The sequence below is a fragment of the Aspergillus welwitschiae genome (genome assembly GCF_003344945.1).
Source record: "Aspergillus welwitschiae strain CBS 139.54b unplaced genomic scaffold BDQ94scaffold_24, whole genome shotgun sequence".
Taxonomy (NCBI): Eukaryota; Fungi; Ascomycota; class Eurotiomycetes; order Eurotiales; family Aspergillaceae; genus Aspergillus; species Aspergillus welwitschiae.
Genome location: NW_020798718.1, coordinates 266,704 through 285,795, shown reverse-complemented (window position 1 = coordinate 285,795; position 19,092 = coordinate 266,704). Strand labels below are relative to the sequence as shown.

Below are 19,092 nucleotides of genomic sequence, written 5' to 3'. Positions count from 1 at the left end.
GTCCATGATCCTCTCCTCAACCCCGGTTAAGCATTCAGACACGTTCTCTGTGTCGGCTTTTTTACACCGTCCATCCCGCTTCCGGGGTTAAGATATGAACCTTGAGGAGGTATAAGGCTCACCACCGATAGCTGTCTCCTCCTGGGCTAAGGAGAGAACCACTGACCACCCTTTTCCCCCCCGTAACATTGGCAGCACGCCAGGTCAGCCACACCCCTCGGAAGTTGACAACCACCACCCTCCCGCGTTAAATTCCAGCAATCCATCCCTGGAGGCATCAACTTATCCGAGCTGTTTGGTGGTCCTGCCCCTCGTACCAAAACCTAGTTCTCACCGCATATCCTTTTCCCGCGGCCCTTGGGGATGGAAGACCGACTTGGTTCCTCCGGCGCGTCTCCCGCGACTCCCGCAACCCTTTCGGACCTCAAGAAGCACACGCACGAGCACCTCGAAGGCACAATGGCCTTCGAATATACCGAACAACTCCTCACTCCCGAAAATAGTCGCTCCGAAACCTCCAGCAACAACGATAACGCGTCCACCGACGAGAAACCCACCCTCCGCCGACGATCTACACGTGTAACACGCGCTTCTTTACGAGGGGCAGTCCAGCTCGGTGACCATCTGGACGCGGATAACCATGGATTACCTTCTCCGGCGGATGAAAATGATCGTACGGTCCCCGGTGATGTCCTGGCCAGTGCAGTCGAGGCTGCGGAAGTGAAGAGGACGAGGTCGTCCAAGTCCTCCTCCCACCTCCGGCACAGCATAGCGGTTATGGAAACTGCCTTATGGAGCGAGACAACACTTCCGCAGAATAAGGAGGATGGTGACGACCACCCAATGGCGCCAGATACCCCCGTCTCCAAATCGTCTCAGGAACCGCAGCCCGGTGACCTCGGCGTGTCTCTACAACAACGGACGTTACGAAAGCGCGTGGAAAAGGTGTTGACCCAGGAAGACAACAAGGACCAAGAAAAGGCTTCTGCGCCTGCCAAACCTGAACGTCGCAATTCAGTACGTCGGTCAACCCGGTTAAGTATACTTGACAAGGCTTCTGGCCTTGTTGGCCGGGCTACCAGCGTTTTGGGAAAACGCTCGCGTGATAAGGTAGAAAAGAGCAGTGGTCCGGATCGACGTGCCAGTCTACGGCCGCGAAATGTTGCCGCTCCCAAGGAAGAACCCCCCGCGCCTACCCCGAGTGCTCCAGCTCCCAAGAAGAGACGGGTCTCGGAAAGCGATCTCCCGTCCAAGGTTGAGTCTACAGAGGAGCCGCCGCAGGAGCAATCCGCCCCAGCCGAACCAGTCCCGCGCTTGAAGCGGAAGCTGTGGCTGGCGCATGGTCTTTACACCGGACAAGAACATACCGACTCTCCGCCAGTTCAAAGCAGGAATAGGAGTAGGCGGAAGAGTCACCCTCAGTCTCAGACTCAGTCTCAGCGGAAACTGCTGCCGTTGCCTATGTTCGCAGGCGACCGACTCTTGAAGAATGGACGCGATTTTCAGCTGCCTTTCGACGTCTTCTCGCCGCTGCCTCCTGGTCAACCCAAACCTGACGAGTGGAGAAAGACCAACAAGAGTACGTATTCTAAGCATGACTGATCAGATGGCCATTGCTAACACAGTCTATAGACGTCTTTGTGGGAGAGGCGTCCAGTATATGGCGGGCAAACAAGCACTGTGAACTGTCCAAGTGCATGTGCACGCCAGAAACGGGCTGCGACGAGGAATGTCAGAACCGCTACATGTTCTACGAGTGTGATGAAGGTAATTGCGGAGTGGGTGAGGAGTGCGGTAACCGCAGTTTCGAGGAGCTCAAACAAAGGACCAAGGCTGGAGGCAAGTACAATATCGGCGTGGAAGTCATCAAGACGGCGGATCGTGGGTACGGTGTTCGGAGCAACCGCACCTTTGAGCCCAACCAGATTATTGTGGAGTACACGGGTGAGATTATCACCCAAACGGAGTGTGAGAAACGAATGCGGACGATCTATAAGCATAACGAGGTTCGTTCGTCCTTGTCACGGTTCTTCCACGGCTATAACCGCTAACGGCGCTTCAGTGCTACTATCTGATGTACTTTGATCAGAACATGATCATTGATGCCACTCGAGGGTCCATTGCCCGCTTCGTTAATCACTCATGTGAGCCCAACTGTCGGATGGAAAAGTGGACTGTCGCTGGGAAACCGCGCATGGCTCTCTTTGCTGGCGATCGTGGCATCATGACGGGTGAGGAGCTGACCTATGACTACAACTTTGAGTGAGTTATTCTGTCCGCGGATTTTATAGCCATTAGCAATGTTAATTTTGGAATCTAGCCCATATTCCCAGAAGAATGTCCAGCAATGCAGATGTGGCTCATCAAATTGCCGTGGCATTCTGGGCCCGAGGCCCAAGGAGAAGGTTCAACGTGCGAAAGAGCAGAAGGTGGAGAAATCGAAGAAATCTGCCACCAAACGGGCAAATGGCAAGGCAGCCGGCACCAAGCGCAAGTCCGGTGATGCGCTCGACGAATCATCTTCGCGCGCCAACAAGAAACAGAAACTTGCGGTAGCCAAGTCAATCAGGTCCGGTGTCAAGAAGGCGGTTTCGCGAGCGCGTGCAACCGTCTCTAAATCCACTGCTTCTCGAACAAAGCAGGCAAAGAAGGAAAAAGGCAGCCCTGTCAAACAAAAGACCGCGAAGGCCGCGAAAACGACGAAATCACCGACGAAGAGGACAGCAGCGAAGAAGGATGAACCTAAAGGAAAGAGTAACATCAAGCTCCCTAAGGTTAAAGCCACGAAGGTCAAGGCAAGGGCCACAGTGCCCAAGAAGACAGCCCAGGCCGCGAAAGGCAAGACTCAGGATGCCGCTCCATCATCGTCGAAATTGAGCCGCCCTTCTGCAGCCACCAAAGCGAAAATCCTCGCTGCGGCCAAAGGTGCAAACCCACGGAGGAAATCGACGAAAAAGGAAGATACGAAGACAGATCATAAGACTGCCGCGAATAAGGCTCAGAAGAAAACGCAAGCACCCAAACAGGATCCCAAGTCCAAAGGTGCGATAAAGCGTACGGGCACTGCAGCCACGAAAAGCAGTAAAAAGTGATCGATCTAGGCTGCTTCATGGCGCCATTACTTCGAAGAGCATAGGGAAGGACAGCCTTTGTCCTTCAGGAACCTTGAACAGTATCTTGGACGACCACCTTTTTTCTGTAGTGAACCGAATCCTCCATCTATCTCTTCTGGCTTAACCTTACTTTTACTCCAACTTATTACCCCTTTTTGTTTTCTTCTTTGGGGCTTTTCCGGGCCTGCTTTCTGGCCCGCAGACTCTTTTCGTTTCTCTTTCCTCTTCTATTTCTTTTCTTGAGATATAATTTCGGCAGCTTCTCCCTCTTATTAGGCCCTAATGCGATAGGTAGGTAGGTAGGTATTTCACTATGCTTCTCATGATCCTTGCTGGATTTACTGGATGCTTCGGTTTGCTTATTGCCTCATATGCCTTTATTTGTTCAATTTCTTCATTTATTTTTCCTTCCTCTTTTCTTTTTTCTTTTCTTCTTTCCTTCTTACGATGGCGCTCTTCGAACTGTATCACCCCCTTTTGTTATTGTTATATCCTTCCTCATCTCCAGTGTTATGTTTGATGTAATGTTTCTGGTTTCCTTTTTCCCTTTTTTCCCTACCAACTCATATCAATTCACGAAGCAGGTCTGGATTAGGACGAAATGTTTGATGCGCGGATGTGCTTCCCCGGCTTTGATTTGCTTGTTATGTCTTGTATGGATCGACTGTGTAGCTAGCCTGTTTTCCCTTTTTGTTCTCAAGCTCCAGTAGCATTTCTTTTCATTTATTTGATCAGAATAGGATATTCATTCATTCCCGATTACTGCTATTGTGTTGCGTGCTCTTGTAGTCTACTCTTGATTGCTTGGAACTTGTTGAGGGTGGACGCGGCATACGCTGGTTGCTGGAATATATCTCACGTAGATGCGGCGGGACTAAACCATCATCATCACGCAGGCATCTGCCCATAGACTTGAGAAATTGAATAGTACCACGTGTGTAACTCTTAATTTATTTAATCCAGCAGTTCAGTTAATATATTCTAGTATTATTGTATATGTCATATTCAGGTATACCTGGCAGTGTCATGACACAATAGAATCATGCTAGTTGTCCGCTGAATGCCTACCACGATCCATCCCGTGTTAGCTCAGGAGAGTTAGTAGTAAGTAACTAGTAGATAGTAGTAGATGGGAACGTCAATTGAGAACTTCTCATTTAAGGTGACTTAATCAAACATCTTCCGGTTGATATCAACCAGTACTGTATGGAAGTACTGGATTGGATCCAGCTCATTACTGTACGTATATACTTGTAGTGGTTAGAAGGATAGATCTAGTAGGCTGTAAGTAGTAATGCAGGCGAATCGTGGAGACTTCTTCAATTAGTATCGTGTGTAGAATTCTTTCATTCTCTACTGAATACTACTTGTTGATATGTAGACACCAGCGGATTTGCCTGTCATACGCACACTACTATCGGAGACTATATGCCATGTGTACTGTAATACGCTACACCAAACAAGAGACGTGAAAGTAAAAGTTCCTTTAAGAAAAGAGAAGAAGCGGGGAAAAGATATACTCCTATGATACAATAACAGAGAAAAAGAAATATAAGAATAGTAGGCCCAATGGCCAGGCCATACATATACCGTGTATGTTAAGTTTCACAGTTATGATAAATAAATAAAATAATTCATTCCGGGTCCCCGTGATTGCACGCCAATAGCACCGTTTCCTAGCTTGCGCCTGAACTGTAGGTTTAAAGAGAAATTTCTGGTTCTAAGAAAATAGAAGAAAAGGAAAGAAAAGACGAGTATGTCTTCTAAGCGTGTCCGCCTGTATATTTTATTGGATATGGGCATGAACATCTCATGCTGTCTTGGTATCAGCTGGTGGTTGTTGTTGCTCTTGCTGCTCTGCCTCCTCGGGTTTGGTCGTCTCCTGGGCTGGTTGCTCGGGGGTGGGCTCGGGCTCAGGCTCAGGCGCAGGGATGGGAGGTGCAGAGGGCGCTTCGGCTGAGGTGGGTTCGGCTTCAGAGATAGGTTCCGGCTCCTTGGATTCAGCCTCAGCCGGACCTTCTTCGGTTGGTTTTTCTTCAGCTGGGGGCTGTGGCGCCGGTACTGGCTCTGGCTGTTGCTGTGGTGCCTCTGTAGCAGGCAATGCGGGCGGCGTAGGTTCTTTGGGTGGCTGGGGTTCCTCTGGTTGTTGAGGTGGGACGAGGGGTGTTCCTTGTTCTTCTACCTTGGGAGCGGCTTGTTCCTCTGCGTTAACGGGAACATGCTCCTCTAGTGCTTTTGGTGGTTCATCTGCTTGTGGCTCTGATGGTAGCTCAGCAGGCGCCTGCTCGGTCTGTGTCTGTTCGGTCTGCTCGGGCTGCTGCTCGGTTGCAGTCTGGGGTGTTGGCTCTGCAGACTGGGCTGGAACTTCCTCAGAAGCTTGTGATGGGGCTTGCTCTTGGGCTTGCTCTTGCTGCAATGGTTGCGCAGGCTGCTCGTATTGCTGAGTCCCTTCTGGTTGCTCCGATTGCTCGGGCTGCGCAGACTCCGCTGGCTCTACAGGCTCCGCCTGCACAGGCTGTTCCGGCTGAACAGGTGGCTTAGGTTGCTCTGGCTGCTCTGACTGCACAGGTTCAACTGCCTGTACAGGCTCTTCCTGCATAGGCTGTTCTGGCTGAACAGGTGGCTCTAATTGCGTGGGTGGCTCTGGCTGAGCAGGTGATTCCGACTTCACTGGCTGTTCCACGACCGGCTCGCCTGCCGGCTCTTCCACTTGCTCTGCTGGAGCTTCGGGGAGTTGTTCGATAGGCTGCGGTGCAGGAGCTTCGGACGGTTTTTCGATATGCTGTTCGTCGAGTGGTTCAGCGGGCACTGCAGCTGGTTCAACGGCAGTCTCTGCAGCCACGGTGGTATCCTCTGCTGCTTGCGTCTCAAGCTCCCCTGGCTTGTCCGCAAGGGGTTCTGCTGTTTCCGTAGCAGGAGGCTGCTCAATGTGGGAAGGTGCATCCATTTCCATCTCAATGTCTGTCCCTCGGTTGTCACCCTGTTCCTCGCCCGGCGGCTGGCTCAGACTCGCTTCCAAAGTACCCAAGAGGTCAACTTCCTTGTTCTCTGCAACAACATTACTAGTCTGAGGAGCTGCTTGCTCGGGAACCGGTTGTTCCGCCGGTGGTTCCACCGGCGCTTGATCCTGTGCGGTTTGTTGGAGAGGTTCAACATCCTCCATGGTCGTATCCATAATCTGGTCATCTTGTGCCGGCGGCTGAGCAGTATCAGTACTTGTCTTATCTGGCTGCACTGGCTCATCTACAGGCTCTTTATCGACAGGCTGCTCTGAGGTTGGCACGACTGACGATGCTTCCGCAACGGGAGGTTGGGGGGCTTCCTGGGATGGCAAGGTCGGAACATCTTCAGCGCCAGGAGCGGGCTCCTGTTGCTGAGTAGCTGGAACTGACTGAGGGGTTGCAGATACACTTTCCTCAGGACCAGGTATTGAGGGGTAAGCTTCGGTCATCTCCACATCTTCTTTCTGTCCTGATGCCTCACTCGTCTGCCCGGGAGCCTCTGGTGTGGGCTGGATAGCAGCAGCTTGTGAAGGAGGTTCAGCAGCGACTGATGGTTGATCTGGCTGAGGGGGTGGGATAGCTGGCTCTGCAACTGTCTCTGGAGCCGGTGCTGGAGCCGGTTCTGGAGCAGCTGAAGGAAGCTCAGGGGTTGGCAACGCCGCCTCTGTGGAATCAGCTTTGGCAGCTGGTTCAGTTGCCGGGGCCGGTGCGGGCACAGGCGTCGAGTCGGTCGGCGGCTCAGTGCTGGGACGCTGAACTGGAGTTTCCGGAGTCTTCGCCTCTAGCATAGACTCATCACCCTCGTCGCTCTCATCGCCCTCGTCGCCCTCCTCATCGTCCTCTTCTTGTCCATTCTGGTCACCAGACATGCGGGACGCATCCCCGTCCTTGGCATATTCTGCAGCGCCATCCACTCCGGAGCCATTGGAACCATGGACCGTGGCGGCATCCGCGCCATCGCCAGGAGCAAACATGACCTTCTTTCTCCGTCCCTTTCCAAAGCCCTTCGCCTTGCGCTTTGGGGGAGGAGGCCGTCTTTTCGGAGGAGTCATGACAGCTGCGGAGTTTGTATCTGCGACTACCACACCCTCGGCGTTGACAACCCCAACTCCCTCAATGACCGTACCGGGCGCTGGCGCCTCAGGAGTCACAGTGACCGCGCTGTTTTCAGCTGAAACTTGAGACCCATCAGTGATCTCCCCCTCAATCTTGTGTCCCTCCGGTACCCAGGCTTCATAAATCGAGATATTTCCGGTCGCCGGATCGACCTTCTTGAACTTGGTCCTCCTCATCGGCGCAGGAGCATTATTTCCATCCGTAGACCCAGCAGCAGCACCGTATAGAGATGGTAAACCCGGTCGTCGTTTGGCGAGGAATTCAACTTCTGATGATTCTAGGTGTCTCGGTACTGCGGACCACTTGCGCGTGACGAAACTGCGTTCGGTGCTCTGGATAAGGGGCTGTTCCTCTCCATCAGTCGCTTCTTTCTCTTCGTCTTCGGAGTCTTTTGACGCTTGGCGGATGTAGATGCATCCGGCTCGCGCAGCTCGCAGGAGGGCTCTGCTCATGGGACTCAACAGGTGACTGTCTCGGGGCATTGGGTGTTCTGGGATGGTTGACTTCCCCCCCGGACCCTGCACGACAGCTTCTGTGCCTTCGGCCTTGGGGACTTGCGAGACGGTCTGAGTTTGACGAGTCCAGCGTCGTACAGGGAGCCCCTCGAAAACATCGTGATCGATTTGACTTCTGTTACGGTTGGCGCCATCGCCGAATTGGCGACCAGAGCGAGAGGATCTAAACTGGAGGATTGTCAGTACATATCAGCGATGGCATCGTTCTATACCGCATGGGCAAGCTTCGGTGCAATGGTGAGTTGATCGATAACGGGGTCGGGGTCGGGGTCGTGGCTCGCGGCGAGAAGCTTACAGTAGGTGGCATGATGAGCGCCGGACCTGCAGTCTCACTCTTCGGAGAATAATCAGGATAACGGCAGAGAGCCCCTCACCCAGTGGATCTACGGAGCTGGGTGTGGTTGGCCGATTGAAAGGAAAGGGACTCTTTCTGGAGGGCGAGGCTGTTTGGAGGTGATGGTTGATCGGAGCAGCGCGATGCGATCGCTCAGCGAAACGCCGCGCCGCCGCCCTTGCACGTGACTGGGGTCACTCAGAACTCTCATAGTATCGAACAAACATGATAACTACCACCCACTACGGTTTCAGATGGGATGGATTGGACTAATGGAGAGCGAAGAATAGTATTCCAGATGAGTCAGAGTAAGAATCGCTACCTAAAGCGCAGTGGCTTTCAATAAAAATACAGAACCCCTTCGATCTATGCTATTCCTTCATCTTCGGGCCATCGGCTCAAATGGCCCCAAATGATATTGATATCGTCTTGGTGCTGGATTCCCCTCAACTCCGTACTCTCGCTGCGAAAAAACAAATGAACCCCGTTGGGCGTTTAGTCCCAACTATTTACACGTCAGCATGGCCCAAAAGGTTTGAATAACGAAGGATGCATCTTACCCAGTATCCTTCTGGCGAACAATGTTCCCTTCCGTGCCAGTCTGCTTACCCTATCGATTGATTTTAGCTTCATGGCAGTCACAGACAGGTTCCCCGGATACTCACAGTCTTCTGACCCTCAACAACCAACCGATCTAGCTGGTAGAACTGACTGATAACGGTTTGCCTCTGCAAAAGTATTAGCAGCTCGTTCACTAGCGTCAACCCCCGCTTTGACTCAGAGCCCACAGCCTGCGTAGTAGAGGCAAACGCGGGCACATCTAATCATGTCCATCCGAGAATATTTACTGACCTTCATCATCCGCAAGTTCTGTAGTCCATCCTGGATCAACTCCTGTATCCGTCGGTCCTCGGATTCCTTCTGGTGCTCGCGGAAGGCATCCAACGTGCGCCGGCGGGCATACTCGCGGAAGTTGTAGTTCGAGAACTGGGAGGATTGACGGAGCAAAGAGCGGAACTGTCCGCATGAGATAGACTGGTTAGCCCTAATGCCACTGCGATACAAGGGTAGGAGGGATTTCGCGCAATCTAGTTTCAGCAGGGTGGGCATACCAGAGACCGGACCTGGAAGGCCGTTTCACGCTGCATGGTCGGCACAGACATAATGGGCAAATATGAGTGGAGAGATGCGATTATCAACTTTGTATGACTGGGAAAATAAGACGGGCTGAAGATGATGTTGTTGATGATGCTGAAAGGGACTCCAGATACAGGGATTCTGGATTTCTAATCGGTTCTCGGCCGCTAACGTGGGGGTACAGCTAGGCGATGCTATTCGCGTTAGCTTTTCAGGTCCCAAAGAGGAACAGCCTGAGTCGTCTTTACCGAGGACGTCCGACTCCGAGAGGCTTTTCGCAGAAGGGTTGAGATGTCCTCGGACAGCGCAAAGCAGGTGGCGTACCGGTCAAGAGTCGAGTCGCTCTAACAGCCAACTAGATCAGGGCTTCTATCCCAGAAAGAGCCGTAAGAAAGTTATTCTGACAAGCAGAATAAAAGAAAGAAACGGATGCTTCCGGATGGGGATGCAAGCGGAGCGTTGAAGGGATAATCGCTGGCAGGCTCTCCGGGAAATTCTTTTGCTTTTGGGCTCGGAGGCGCGATGACGGAGTTATCGGACTCGCCGGCCGACCTCCACGGGGGATCTTCCCCTCGGCTTCCAGAATGGCTCCGCTCTTCGCCAACAACCACGGTTGAAGCCTTTACTCGCAATTGACTGTTTTCTTGCTGGACAAAGTGTCCCTGCGCTGCAGATCGTTCGCTGTGATCACCTTCAGATCCTAATGGCGCAAATCCCCACTCCGCCTGCCTCCCGTTCAGCTTCACCAGCTCCGGATTCCGAACCCAAGCAAACTCCTGTCGCAGATGCCCGCGAGGATTTGCTGCAGTCGCTAGACAATCTTTTGGAGCGGTACCTGCACCTTTTAGATCAGCATCAGAAGCTGCAAGCTGAGTTAGGGTCGAAGCTCTCTTCGGTAAGTCATATCCCAGAGGACAATTTGAGGCCTTGTTGCGGTAAGCGATACTGAGAACAGTAGGGGTTCTTCTCTCTTGCCCAAGCCAACTATACGTGTCCACCGGGCCGACACTATGGGGCAGATTACTATGATGAGCGCATGAAGGCGACAAGAAGAGTGTGAGTCTGGTATATGTATGTACCTTTCCAAGACGCGGTGCTAACTGGTTTCATCCTGATCAGGACTCTACAACCTCCTACCAACCCGGCTGAGGAACGCTACATAACGGAGACGGACAACTCACTACCGACAGACACCGACAATGACGATTCCAAATCTAGTATATTTGATATCGAACCGGTTACCGTTCAACATCCAGAGGACGAATCCGAGACGGACGAGAAACCCGAATCAGATGCCGATTCGCCTGAGGAAGATCGGCCACAACGCGAAGAGGGAGATGGCCAAGCTGGTGAACTCTCGACCACATCCGAGTCCCCTCAAGAAGAGCCCGATGTGGATGCGAAGCCCAAAAGATCAAGAAAGAAGAAGTTCCGTTCTTCGGATCCGATCCACTGGTACGGGATCCTGGTGCCTCCTTATCTTCGCAGCGCCCAAAAGTCCTTCACCGAGGCCGTTGAGAGTCGCCTACCCCAGCTCGCTAGTGTTATAGTTGAGATGCGCATCGTGGAGAAGGAAGTCAATCGAGTGCGGAGTAAGCTGGGCCAGGTGTGAGGGAGTCTGGTTGTGCTCGCAAGGTCCTCTTCTAGGCCACCATGCGCCAAATGTAAGGTGGTGGTGGTGGTGGTTGTAGCGATGAATAAAGCTCAAGTTAGGATCGATTTTCTGCCTGTCGCAAGGATCGTGCCTCAGGCAGTCGCCACTCAATATCTTGAATCTAGACTTGTGCATATAAATAGACTACATGCAAGCTACGGCAGTTGATAAGTAAATAAATGAAGAGCAATATGGACAGAAGAACAGATGCACCCACTCTCGGTACATATTTCCAGAGTCTATTTTTGTTTCTGCCTTGGAAGGTCCAACGCATTCGAACAGGGAGCTTTTATTACTTACCAGATGGGCGGGTATACTAAACTGGGTAGTTTTAGGATGGAGTATGGAGCAGAGTCGTTGACAGAATACACCATCCCAGAGGATACCCACTCTGTTATGGTCCGAACCAATTTTGGCGACTTCGACAGATTGAATAAGGATATGATAAAAAAGAACTACGGTACCAACGAACTCCCCTGTCAGACAACCGCCGGCTTTCCTCGAGTGGAAACGGGGTGGTGGTTGTTGCAGGAGTGGCTGCAGGATGGCTGGCCGTTGAGCCTCGCATCCCAGTTTGTTTCCAAATTCCTCCCTTTGCTGCCCCCTCTGCCTCTTTCCTTTCTTTCACCCTCGGATGGTTCTCTTAACCATCTCACATATCCTTCTAGACTGCCCTTCAGGCCATGGACAAAATAGGAGGATACTACTATTATCCCGCCCACCAGCCGTCCAGGTCCTCATATGATGCTACCCGCTTAATCTATTCCCGTATCCCGACTATTGTGCTTTTAATCTCCGGGACTCACTCACTAAACCGCAACGAGTTTTCTTCCCGACGGACAATAAGACGGGTTCTACGATCTAAGAGTGCTAGTTGGCAACGGCGCAGCTGCTGGTCACTACGGATGTCCGTCCTTCAATGCCGAGAGTCGAGAGAGAAAAATGTGCAATTGGAAAGGGCGCCATCGCAAGCCTGATTGAGTTTGCTCGCTTCGTCACTATCACCAATCTATAACGGTCGTGAGACTCGGTTAGTTTGAAGGCGCTGATATGTAGTGGAGCTATCCGAGCCAGGATCAAATGCGACTCGCGGATGGTCTGCGCTGAATGACCAGGCCTCGCTCGCTTGCTGGGCTCGTTTATTGGTCGCTGCACACGGGAGGAGCTTCGTCGACGGTTTCATATTGAAATCTCAGGGCCGCAGAGGAGCGGTACTCCTGTTCAAGGTGAGACCTAGTCCATCCACCATCCTCTTGGTCGTCCCGTTCCTGACCAATGGCCTTGCGCACAGTCAAGGTCGGGTCCTGACCCGCCAGCTTTTAGCTTCTCCGGTTATTCAGTATCCTCATTTTCGAGCCAATCTAAGGCCCTCGCCTACCCTGTCCCTCTTCTGTAGCATGGCATTGCGATTCATGGGACTCCGCTTGCCGTCTGCATGCAGACTCCGTACACTGGAATGGCGATGGGAAACCAGGGAATTGTCATGCATATGAGGTTGGTAGGCCGTGATAGGGGAATGCTATTCGTCACATTGACTGTCGCCCAAACGAAGAGGCTTCAGCTCAGGATGTCTGGCTGGTCAACCACCTCTTAAATGCATTGTTTACGTGGGAGGCTGGGTTTCGCGCGCCGAGTCTCTTAATAGTAGCCAGCATTATCACAAACGGCTTTCCGTGCCTGTCCCCGCGCTATTGGCGCTGGATCAACTCCACTTGCGACTGAACTGGTCCGACTCTAAAACGTCTGCGCCCTTATCCGGTCCTAATGCCTGCGCATAGGACGGAAATGAAGCACTTTAATATCAACGTCTGACTTTTGGTTCGCCGGGTGCTGGAAAACCCTTGGCCTTGCTTTCCCAACCGTGTGAGGCGTTATCGCCCAAAGGACTGAGTCTGAGTCTGTTTTGACGCGACACTGGGGTTGTTCTCTTTCTTTCTGCTTTCCAGTCGTTCGCTCCTTTCCCCAAAGTAAGGGCTAGAAGCTCTTTCTTTCTATTCTCCTTGTCATTCTTTTTTCTGTTTTATGACTCCGTAAGTCCGAAAACATTGCTTTTCCCCAGTGGTCCGGTGTAACTAACAAGTGTCTAACTATGCGCTCAGGGGTTTCACGGACAGCCAAAGCTTTCGCTGGGACTTTGGGGGGTCTGATATTATACTTCCTTGACCTGGGTCAATCTTCCTTCATTCTTCTTTTGAACAAAAGACCCTTTTTTTTTTCTCCTGTGCGGTATGCAAGCTTCTGATCTGACATTCTACGATGTCTGAGATTGTAGCATCGACTTACTTATTCCCTCCAGAGGCATTGAGTGCCATTGCAACTCTTGTTGTCAACCACTTTCCTTTGATTGAATTCTGAGCCCATTGCTTTAAGCCTAGACTGTTGCACGGTGTCCGACAGTTTCAAACAATTGGCTTATCTCAGATTTATTTTGCTATCTTCCTGCATCTGCTTTTGACTTTCGTCTCATACCCAGTCGAGCTGGATTTCGCTCATCGACCAGCTCTCTGGTGTTGAAGAAAAGATATCTCCACTACCAAAGGTTGTACCGACTCCCATCCTATGCGCTGGCCGGCCTTACTTCCCGTATTGTGCAAAAGTATCCCATGACTGCTAGAAGCTCTACAACCTAGCACTGATATCACATGGATCCTCAAGCTGAAAAGACAGGCTCCGGGCCCCAGCAAGATGGGGACGTTGCGCGAAAAGGATCAGTCAAGCGAGCGCGGGAGATGCTTCAGGCTGGAAAGCGTCCTGAGAGAGCGCCAGAGGAACCAGCGCCTTCATTTCGCATCAATCCAGCCCATATGACACAATGGCCTCTGCCCGACAACGCCCCTCTGCCGCCGAATATGGCCAACCCTCAAGCAACCTTGGTCGTTCCGAAAGGGCCTCCGCCAGTGCGCCCACCTCGTCCGGATTGCCCGTCCCCTTCCGTCTACTCGGAGAGAAGCATGTCCGACGTCCCACCAGCACCTAGCCCGTTGAACATCAAACGTCCAGTCCCCTCCTTTTCCCAGCCATTCCCAATCCCGCCAGGCCCGCGTCCCGCCATCAGGATCCCCATCCCTCGGCCGCCTAGCCCAGACAGTGTTGCAGGTTCAACACCTCGCGTTTCCGTCGCCACAGACGACCTCTTTCGACAGTCGGGAGTTTCCACTGTCTCGTCGATCACCGAACTTCCCTCAGTTCCTCATCCGCTTCCCCCACAGCAGCGTGTTGCGCCAGGAGCCGCTCCGAAAAAGACCGCTAGCCTCGCTCCTCCAGTGCCCGTGGCGCGACCGGGAGGAAACCGCGCCTCATCTGTTTCGCCTATCCCAGAGGAGTTACCCGACAGCCCAACCATTTCGCAAGATCACTACGGCTCTGCACAGCCGTATCCACCTAGCTGGTACTCAGGACAGGCAGAATCGGAAATCTTGGGGACGTATCTAGACGGCGAATCTGACGATGATGTGTCTAGACATTCTACTCACCAAGCCGGAGTAGCTACGGCTACGCTTCTCAGGCAAGCCAGCGTCGGGACTAGAGGAAAACCTTCCTTACGCACAATTCAAAAATCCAATGCTAGCTCGCCAGTACCGCCCTCTGAGAGGACCCCTGTGTCTGCCAGACCGACTACGTCCGGGACTACGGGCACGGAGTTTATACTGAAAGAAATATCTATAGGGCCTGATCGGAGAGATTCTATGTCATCCAGCTCAACAGGGTCTGCGCACTTCAACCTGGAGAAAGCACCAATCGTCTTGGATCTCAGCACTCAACATCCTGCCTTGGCTCGTCCATACGTTGACAATGGGGGTTTGGAAAAGGAGGTCGGAGCCCTTCCCAGGGCTGCACCAACAATGAGCGACAAACGACCAGGTGGCCGCCGGCCTCCGCGTCTCAACATGAGTGCTGTTCGTGACGCAGAGGCTCGAGGGAGCCTTACGAGTTTGCCCGACCTCATTCGACGTGCGACAAGACTTGCATCGAATCTAGAGCATGGCCGGACTGCGAGTCGAAACGATCTACTGAATGGCGGTGGTGGTTCCAGGTTCCAATGTAAGTTTGACCATGGGTGCCATTATCAGTTCAGCGACAAAGGCTAATCAGTGTTTACAGATGACGCCAAACGCAAGTCAGGATCAATCAAGAGCATTTTGGCCTCGTTTCCCCCGCCTGCTGCGACCCCCGAAGGCGGTCACTCGTCTTGGCCTTTCTTCTTCAGAAGGTCCACACTGCATCAGATACACTCCAATGAACCACCGCGAGCAGATGGAGATCAAGAGAAAGCTGCACCGAAACAACCACGCCGATGCTGCGGGCTGCCACCATGGCTGTTTGCTCTTATTTGCGTCGTGATCATCATTGTCATCCTGGCCGCCATCCTCATCCCCGTTGGTCTGCTCGTGGTGCGCCATAAGTCGAGTGGTACGAGCTGCGCAAAGACCAACCCATGTGAAAACGGTGGCGTCAGTGTCTCGAGCGGCAGCGTTTGCTCCTGCGTTTGCGCCAACGGCTATACCGGATCTCGCTGTACGATCTCTGGTGATGCCAGCTGCGTCACAACTGAAGTTGATGGTAAGAACGCCACCATGGGCAGCGAGCTTCCTCGTCTCTTTGAGTACGCGCAGCAAAACTACAGTATCCCTCTTGATGCTGTGACGATCATGGCCCTATTTAGCCAGAGCAATGTGTCCTGCACGACGGAAAACACCCTTATTTCGTTCTCTAGCGTATCAACAAGCAGCAGCAAAGCCCGCCGTGCTCTGTCTGACCCGTCCCTGGGGGAGCCCTCAATCTCCGATCACCTGCTAGCCAACCTCGAGCACCATCCCAGCCAAGCTTTATCAGAACGTACTCCCACGCAAGCTCTTGCAGCCCGCGACTCTGTCGCTACAGCGCACGGTATCGTCTTTGATGGTGACCCACCAAGTAGCACAGGAACGGCAACCGCAACAGCAACCAAAACAAGCCAAGAGTCCTCAGCCACGCAAACTTCAACGTCTAGTTCAAGTACGACGACGACCACTACTTCTTCGTCCTCCAATTCGACAACCGTCACATCAGAAGTCCTTGATTTTGCCCGTGTCGCTATTCTCTACATCCTAGAAGAAACTGGTACCCTCTCCGCGGCCGAGTTCTCAGAAAGCAATATCCAATCCTACCTTTCTGATGATTATTCGGACACGAAGAGCCACAGCTTCACCATCGACCTCACTCCCTCCGGCGTGATAGGCAATTACACTTTGAACTTTGACGACTTTGAGATAACATTACCCAGTGGAAGTGTTGTCGGCGGTGACTAGGATACCATTTTCTCTTGCAGGGGGGCTGCTGTTGTATTTTTAATTTAATCTAGTATATATTCCAGAATCTTGACTTGGCATTTGCGGCATGTGGTGGTAGCCTTGTACGTGTAAATACACTCTACTTCCTTCCAACTTTAAGTGGCGAATAGTATGTATGGTTTTATTGAAAAAGCTACTAGGGTCCAAATTATGATGTTGCAGTTAGATTCATCGTGGTTAGCGTACCTTGATCTGACAATGATCAAGACAATTGCCCATTATATAAAACCTCGCCAGCTCATACCAACGTCTCCCACATCATAGTAATTGGACCAAACCATCAACTCAAGACACATTGACCATCCATACCTTTCCCCGATACAGCCAAATCAACGGACACAATACTACAATATCAGTAACACCATAGACCAAAGCACCAATTCGCGCCGGTAGTAGTTGCACCCTAGATAATCCCATGAATCATGCTTACAAATGGTTGACATATACAACCAATCGACCGGGAGATTGAGAAACAACAAAAAACCAAAAGTTGAAAAACAAAGGCGTTATTAATAGATGTGACTCGCACAATGGAGAGATATATAAGGATGCAAAAAAGGTCGTGCCCGGGATCGAACCGGGATTGCTGGAATCAGAATCCAGAGTGATGACCATTACACTACACAACCTGTTGTTGTGATAGTTTGTTCACACTACAAACTGTTCAAGGTAAAATAAAATAAATAAGATATCTTGAAGGGGCAGTAACCTTTTCGGGTCAACATTCGATGGATCGAGGGGGTCTAGGTTTCCATGTGATCGTGGATAGTGTATATGTACTATAGAGAACTAAGAACGAGATGACCGGATTTTATATTTTAAAAGTAAACTTCAAAGTAATTTTACACAGAGAAGAGAAATTATTCCATCCCTGACAACCCATAGCGCTTATCCATGACAGTAGATAGATAGATAGATGGTAATTTTCCTCGCCTCAACTCCGCGATTCCATGCATTGACAAAATGACACCAAACCACACGCAAGATGCAGACATGAGAGGAGACAATATAGCCTAAGTGAACAACGAACTATTCGGCGCAATTCCCTTCAAGGCCGTATCGTCGTCCACAAAGTCGCGAAGTCTCCTAGTCCGGTCATCGAGGATCAAGCGTTCGGCTTCCCATCTCTTTCTTTCGAGAGTCTTGGCCTCAATTTGCTTCTGGCCTCCATACCAGGCCTTTTTGGCCTTTTCAATAGTCTCTTGCTCATCCTTTTCAGCTTGCTTGATCAGCTGGGAAACCATGGTCTTCCAGTTTCCGATGCCAACGCGCAGACAGTCTGCGCAGCGGTCGCGAGGCTCGCGGAGCTCTTCGGAGGTGCCGAGCTCGAAGATGGTGGCCTCGGCCAAGTCCACGGCGTCGCGGGTCCATGCTAGGCCGACTTCCTTGGAGGAGGAGGCGTAGATGATCTCACCAATATAGGTCATGAGGCCTGCTTCGTCGCAGACGGAGGTGGGAGTTCGTTGAGGTGGTTCGTCACCGGACGGTTGAGGAGGCGGGTATTTAACGGGTACGAGGACGGTTTTGAGAGAGTTAAACAGGGCGCGGAAGGGGTCATTGCCCGAGGGTGCGCGAGAGGGGAAGTATGGGAGAGTTGTATCGGATGAGGCTGCAGGAAGGGACCGGCGGGCCTTCAGCACGGAGGTGAAGATGGATAGCGCATTGGGCAAGTCACCCTGTTTGGCGTGGTGAACCGCGAGCGCCGTGGACACACGAATGATATTCTCAGATGGCAGCAACTTGCCGTCGTTCTTCAAGACGCCTGTTTTCAGATCCACGACTTTGGTGGCATCCACGGACGATCCGGCGGCCGCGATATCCATAGCCCAGCTGTACATGTCGCGCGAAGTACTCTTCAATCCCTTGTAATCGAGCCAGTCGGCATAGGAAAGCGCCGCTTCCACCTTTTGTCTCGTGTCGAAGCCCCGAGTAGTCAAGATCTTCATGTAAAAGCTCTCCGGACTAGAAGAAGCAGCCTCGCAGTTCTCCTCGAGAGGAGCTTTTTGTCCAGCGGGCATCGGCCTGGGGCGAGGGTTCGAGGGACCAACGACATACTCCGCAGGAGCAGAGATACGCTGTTTGCGATCGGTCATCCAGCCCTCGAGACTCTCGGCGGCCTTTGCAGCTCCCATCAGAGCTTGGAAGTAGCCCCGTCTCCACGGCTCACTCTTCGCAGAGACGTCATATCCAATTTTCCCAACGCCTTCGACCAAAAATCCCCCGTCTTCTTGCTCCATAATGCCCTTGCCTTCTCCTTCCGGGTCCTCAAGCCGCTCCAGCAGATCTTTTAGGTATCCCGCAACCATGGGCCAATTGGTCATGAGCTTGCCGATCTGCTCGGGATGCTGCAGTGCCTGTGCCGAGCGCAAGCACCACCGACTCTTCCAGGACCATTCCGGCGGTGTCGGCCACTTGTGTTCAATGTCCTCCTGGTATACGCCCAACTTCATCACCTGGAACAGCACCAAGATGGCGTAGAACGAAAGACCAATTTTGAGTCCATTGGAGATGCGTCGCCTATAGTAGTCACGGCTCTCGGTCGATACCAGTCGTGCAAAGTGTTGTCGGAGATGTAAGGATAAGGGCGGAAGAGGCCGACTGCCTGCCGGGGATGTGAGGAAAGGTAGCTGAGGCCGACCCAAAGGCGGGGAGATGACTTGTCGACGGGATTGTTGGGTGAAAGGGCGAGAAGGATGGCGGGCGCTGCGTAGAATGGGAGGCCGCAGCAAGCGACCAGACCCCGGTATTCGAGGCATTGGGGCGCGATGGGGTAGCATTCTGTGATGCTTGTCGCAGACCTGCTGGTGCTAGAAAACGGGTCACGATGTCGTCGACGGAAGAACAGCCCAGGTCAGGTGCATGTTTGCATTGTTTGCAGGACGGCCCGTCTG

General features: G+C 52.3%; 8 protein-coding genes and 1 non-coding gene across 9 annotated transcripts; 4 read left to right on the top strand and 5 right to left on the bottom strand.

Moving 5' to 3' along the window:
- Positions 1–3,288, top strand: BDQ94DRAFT_180446 (putative histone-lysine N-methyltransferase (Ash1)). The gene is made up of 4 exons (XM_026773621.1): positions 1–1,579; positions 1,633–2,006; positions 2,063–2,262; positions 2,321–3,288. The coding sequence occupies exons 1-4, from the start codon at positions 364–366 to the stop codon at positions 3,090–3,092; spliced, it is 2,562 nt and encodes an 853-aa protein (XP_026624404.1). The 5' UTR covers positions 1–363; the 3' UTR covers positions 3,093–3,288.
- BDQ94DRAFT_60777 (uncharacterized protein) lies at positions 3,289–3,873 on the top strand. Its single transcript, XM_026776152.1, has one exon. The coding sequence runs from the start codon at positions 3,485–3,487 to the stop codon at positions 3,821–3,823; it is 339 nt and encodes a 112-aa protein (XP_026624403.1). The 5' UTR covers positions 3,289–3,484; the 3' UTR covers positions 3,824–3,873.
- Positions 3,874–4,598: 725 nt separating this feature from the next.
- On the bottom strand, positions 4,599–8,191 carry BDQ94DRAFT_180442 (uncharacterized protein). The gene is made up of 2 exons (XM_026773620.1): positions 8,042–8,191; positions 4,599–7,914 (listed from the first exon to the last, which is right to left on the bottom strand). Exons 1-2 carry the CDS (start codon positions 8,051–8,053, stop codon positions 4,924–4,926), a joined length of 3,003 nt encoding a protein of 1,000 aa, XP_026624402.1. The 5' UTR covers positions 8,054–8,191; the 3' UTR covers positions 4,599–4,923.
- Positions 8,192–8,336: 145 nt separating this feature from the next.
- BDQ94DRAFT_147306 (LYR motif-containing protein) lies at positions 8,337–9,722 on the bottom strand. The gene is made up of 6 exons (XM_026766999.1): positions 9,542–9,722; positions 9,193–9,401; positions 8,933–9,097; positions 8,746–8,808; positions 8,641–8,690; positions 8,337–8,585 (listed from the first exon to the last, which is right to left on the bottom strand). Exons 2-6 carry the CDS (start codon positions 9,241–9,243, stop codon positions 8,576–8,578), a joined length of 339 nt encoding a protein of 112 aa, XP_026624401.1. The 5' UTR covers positions 9,244–9,401; positions 9,542–9,722; the 3' UTR covers positions 8,337–8,575.
- Positions 9,723–9,805: 83 nt separating this feature from the next.
- Positions 9,806–10,867, top strand: BDQ94DRAFT_147305 (uncharacterized protein). Its single transcript, XM_026766998.1, has 3 exons — positions 9,806–10,112; positions 10,176–10,273; positions 10,337–10,867. The coding sequence occupies exons 1-3, from the start codon at positions 9,921–9,923 to the stop codon at positions 10,827–10,829; spliced, it is 783 nt and encodes a 260-aa protein (XP_026624400.1). The 5' UTR covers positions 9,806–9,920; the 3' UTR covers positions 10,830–10,867.
- A 1,143-nt stretch (positions 10,868–12,010) lies between these two features.
- On the bottom strand, positions 12,011–12,285 carry BDQ94DRAFT_172146 (uncharacterized protein; the record flags this gene model as incomplete). Its single annotated transcript, XM_026771907.1, has 2 exons — positions 12,011–12,187; positions 12,250–12,285. 2 exons carry the CDS (start codon positions 12,283–12,285, stop codon positions 12,011–12,013), a joined length of 213 nt encoding a protein of 70 aa, XP_026624399.1.
- A 1,228-nt stretch (positions 12,286–13,513) lies between these two features.
- BDQ94DRAFT_160661 (uncharacterized protein) lies at positions 13,514–16,159 on the top strand (the record flags this gene model as incomplete). The annotated part of the gene is made up of 2 exons (XM_026769244.1): positions 13,514–14,912; positions 14,973–16,159. The coding sequence occupies 2 exons, from the start codon at positions 13,514–13,516 to the stop codon at positions 16,157–16,159; spliced, it is 2,586 nt and encodes an 861-aa protein (XP_026624398.1).
- A 599-nt stretch (positions 16,160–16,758) lies between these two features.
- BDQ94DRAFT_t189 lies at positions 16,759–16,830 on the bottom strand. Its single transcript has one exon. It is a non-coding gene; the product is annotated as a tRNA-Gln (tRNA).
- Positions 16,831–17,004: 174 nt separating this feature from the next.
- BDQ94DRAFT_147302 (uncharacterized protein) lies at positions 17,005–18,982 on the bottom strand. Its single transcript, XM_026766997.1, has one exon. It carries the CDS (start codon positions 18,976–18,978, stop codon positions 17,215–17,217), a length of 1,764 nt encoding a protein of 587 aa, XP_026624397.1. The 5' UTR covers positions 18,979–18,982; the 3' UTR covers positions 17,005–17,214.
- Positions 18,983–19,092: the final 110 nt, after the last annotated feature.

Bases quoted from the DNA above. Each gene is read 5' to 3' on its own strand.
- BDQ94DRAFT_180446 (XM_026773621.1), top strand. From the start codon at position 364: ATGGAAGACCGACTTGGTTCCTCCGGCGCGTCTCCCGCGACTCCCGCA. The intron at 1,580-1,632 runs GTACGTATTCTA...CACAGTCTATAG, and splicing joins GTGGAGAAAGACCAACAAGA to ACGTCTTTGTGGGAGAGGCG. The intron at 2,263-2,320 runs GTGAGTTATTCT...TTTGGAATCTAG, and splicing joins ACCTATGACTACAACTTTGA to CCCATATTCCCAGAAGAATG.
- BDQ94DRAFT_147305 (XM_026766998.1), top strand. From the start codon at position 9,921: ATGGCGCAAATCCCCACTCCGCCTGCCTCCCGTTCAGCTTCACCAGCT. The intron at 10,113-10,175 runs GTAAGTCATATC...TGAGAACAGTAG, and splicing joins TAGGGTCGAAGCTCTCTTCG to GGGTTCTTCTCTCTTGCCCA. The intron at 10,274-10,336 runs GTGAGTCTGGTA...CATCCTGATCAG, and splicing joins ATGAAGGCGACAAGAAGAGT to GACTCTACAACCTCCTACCA.
- BDQ94DRAFT_147302 (XM_026766997.1), bottom strand. From the start codon at position 18,978: ATGCTACCCCATCGCGCCCCAATGCCTCGAATACCGGGGTCTGGTCGC.
- BDQ94DRAFT_147306 (XM_026766999.1), bottom strand. From the start codon at position 9,243: ATGTCTGTGCCGACCATGCAGCGTGAAACGGCCTTCCAGGTCCGGTCT. The intron at 9,098-9,192 runs GTATGCCCACCC...TCATGCGGACAG, and splicing joins CCTTCCAGGTCCGGTCTCTG to TTCCGCTCTTTGCTCCGTCA. The intron at 8,691-8,745 runs GTGAGTATCCGG...ATCAATCGATAG, and splicing joins TTGTTGAGGGTCAGAAGACT to GGTAAGCAGACTGGCACGGA.
- BDQ94DRAFT_60777 (XM_026776152.1), top strand. From the start codon at position 3,485: ATGCCTTTATTTGTTCAATTTCTTCATTTATTTTTCCTTCCTCTTTTC.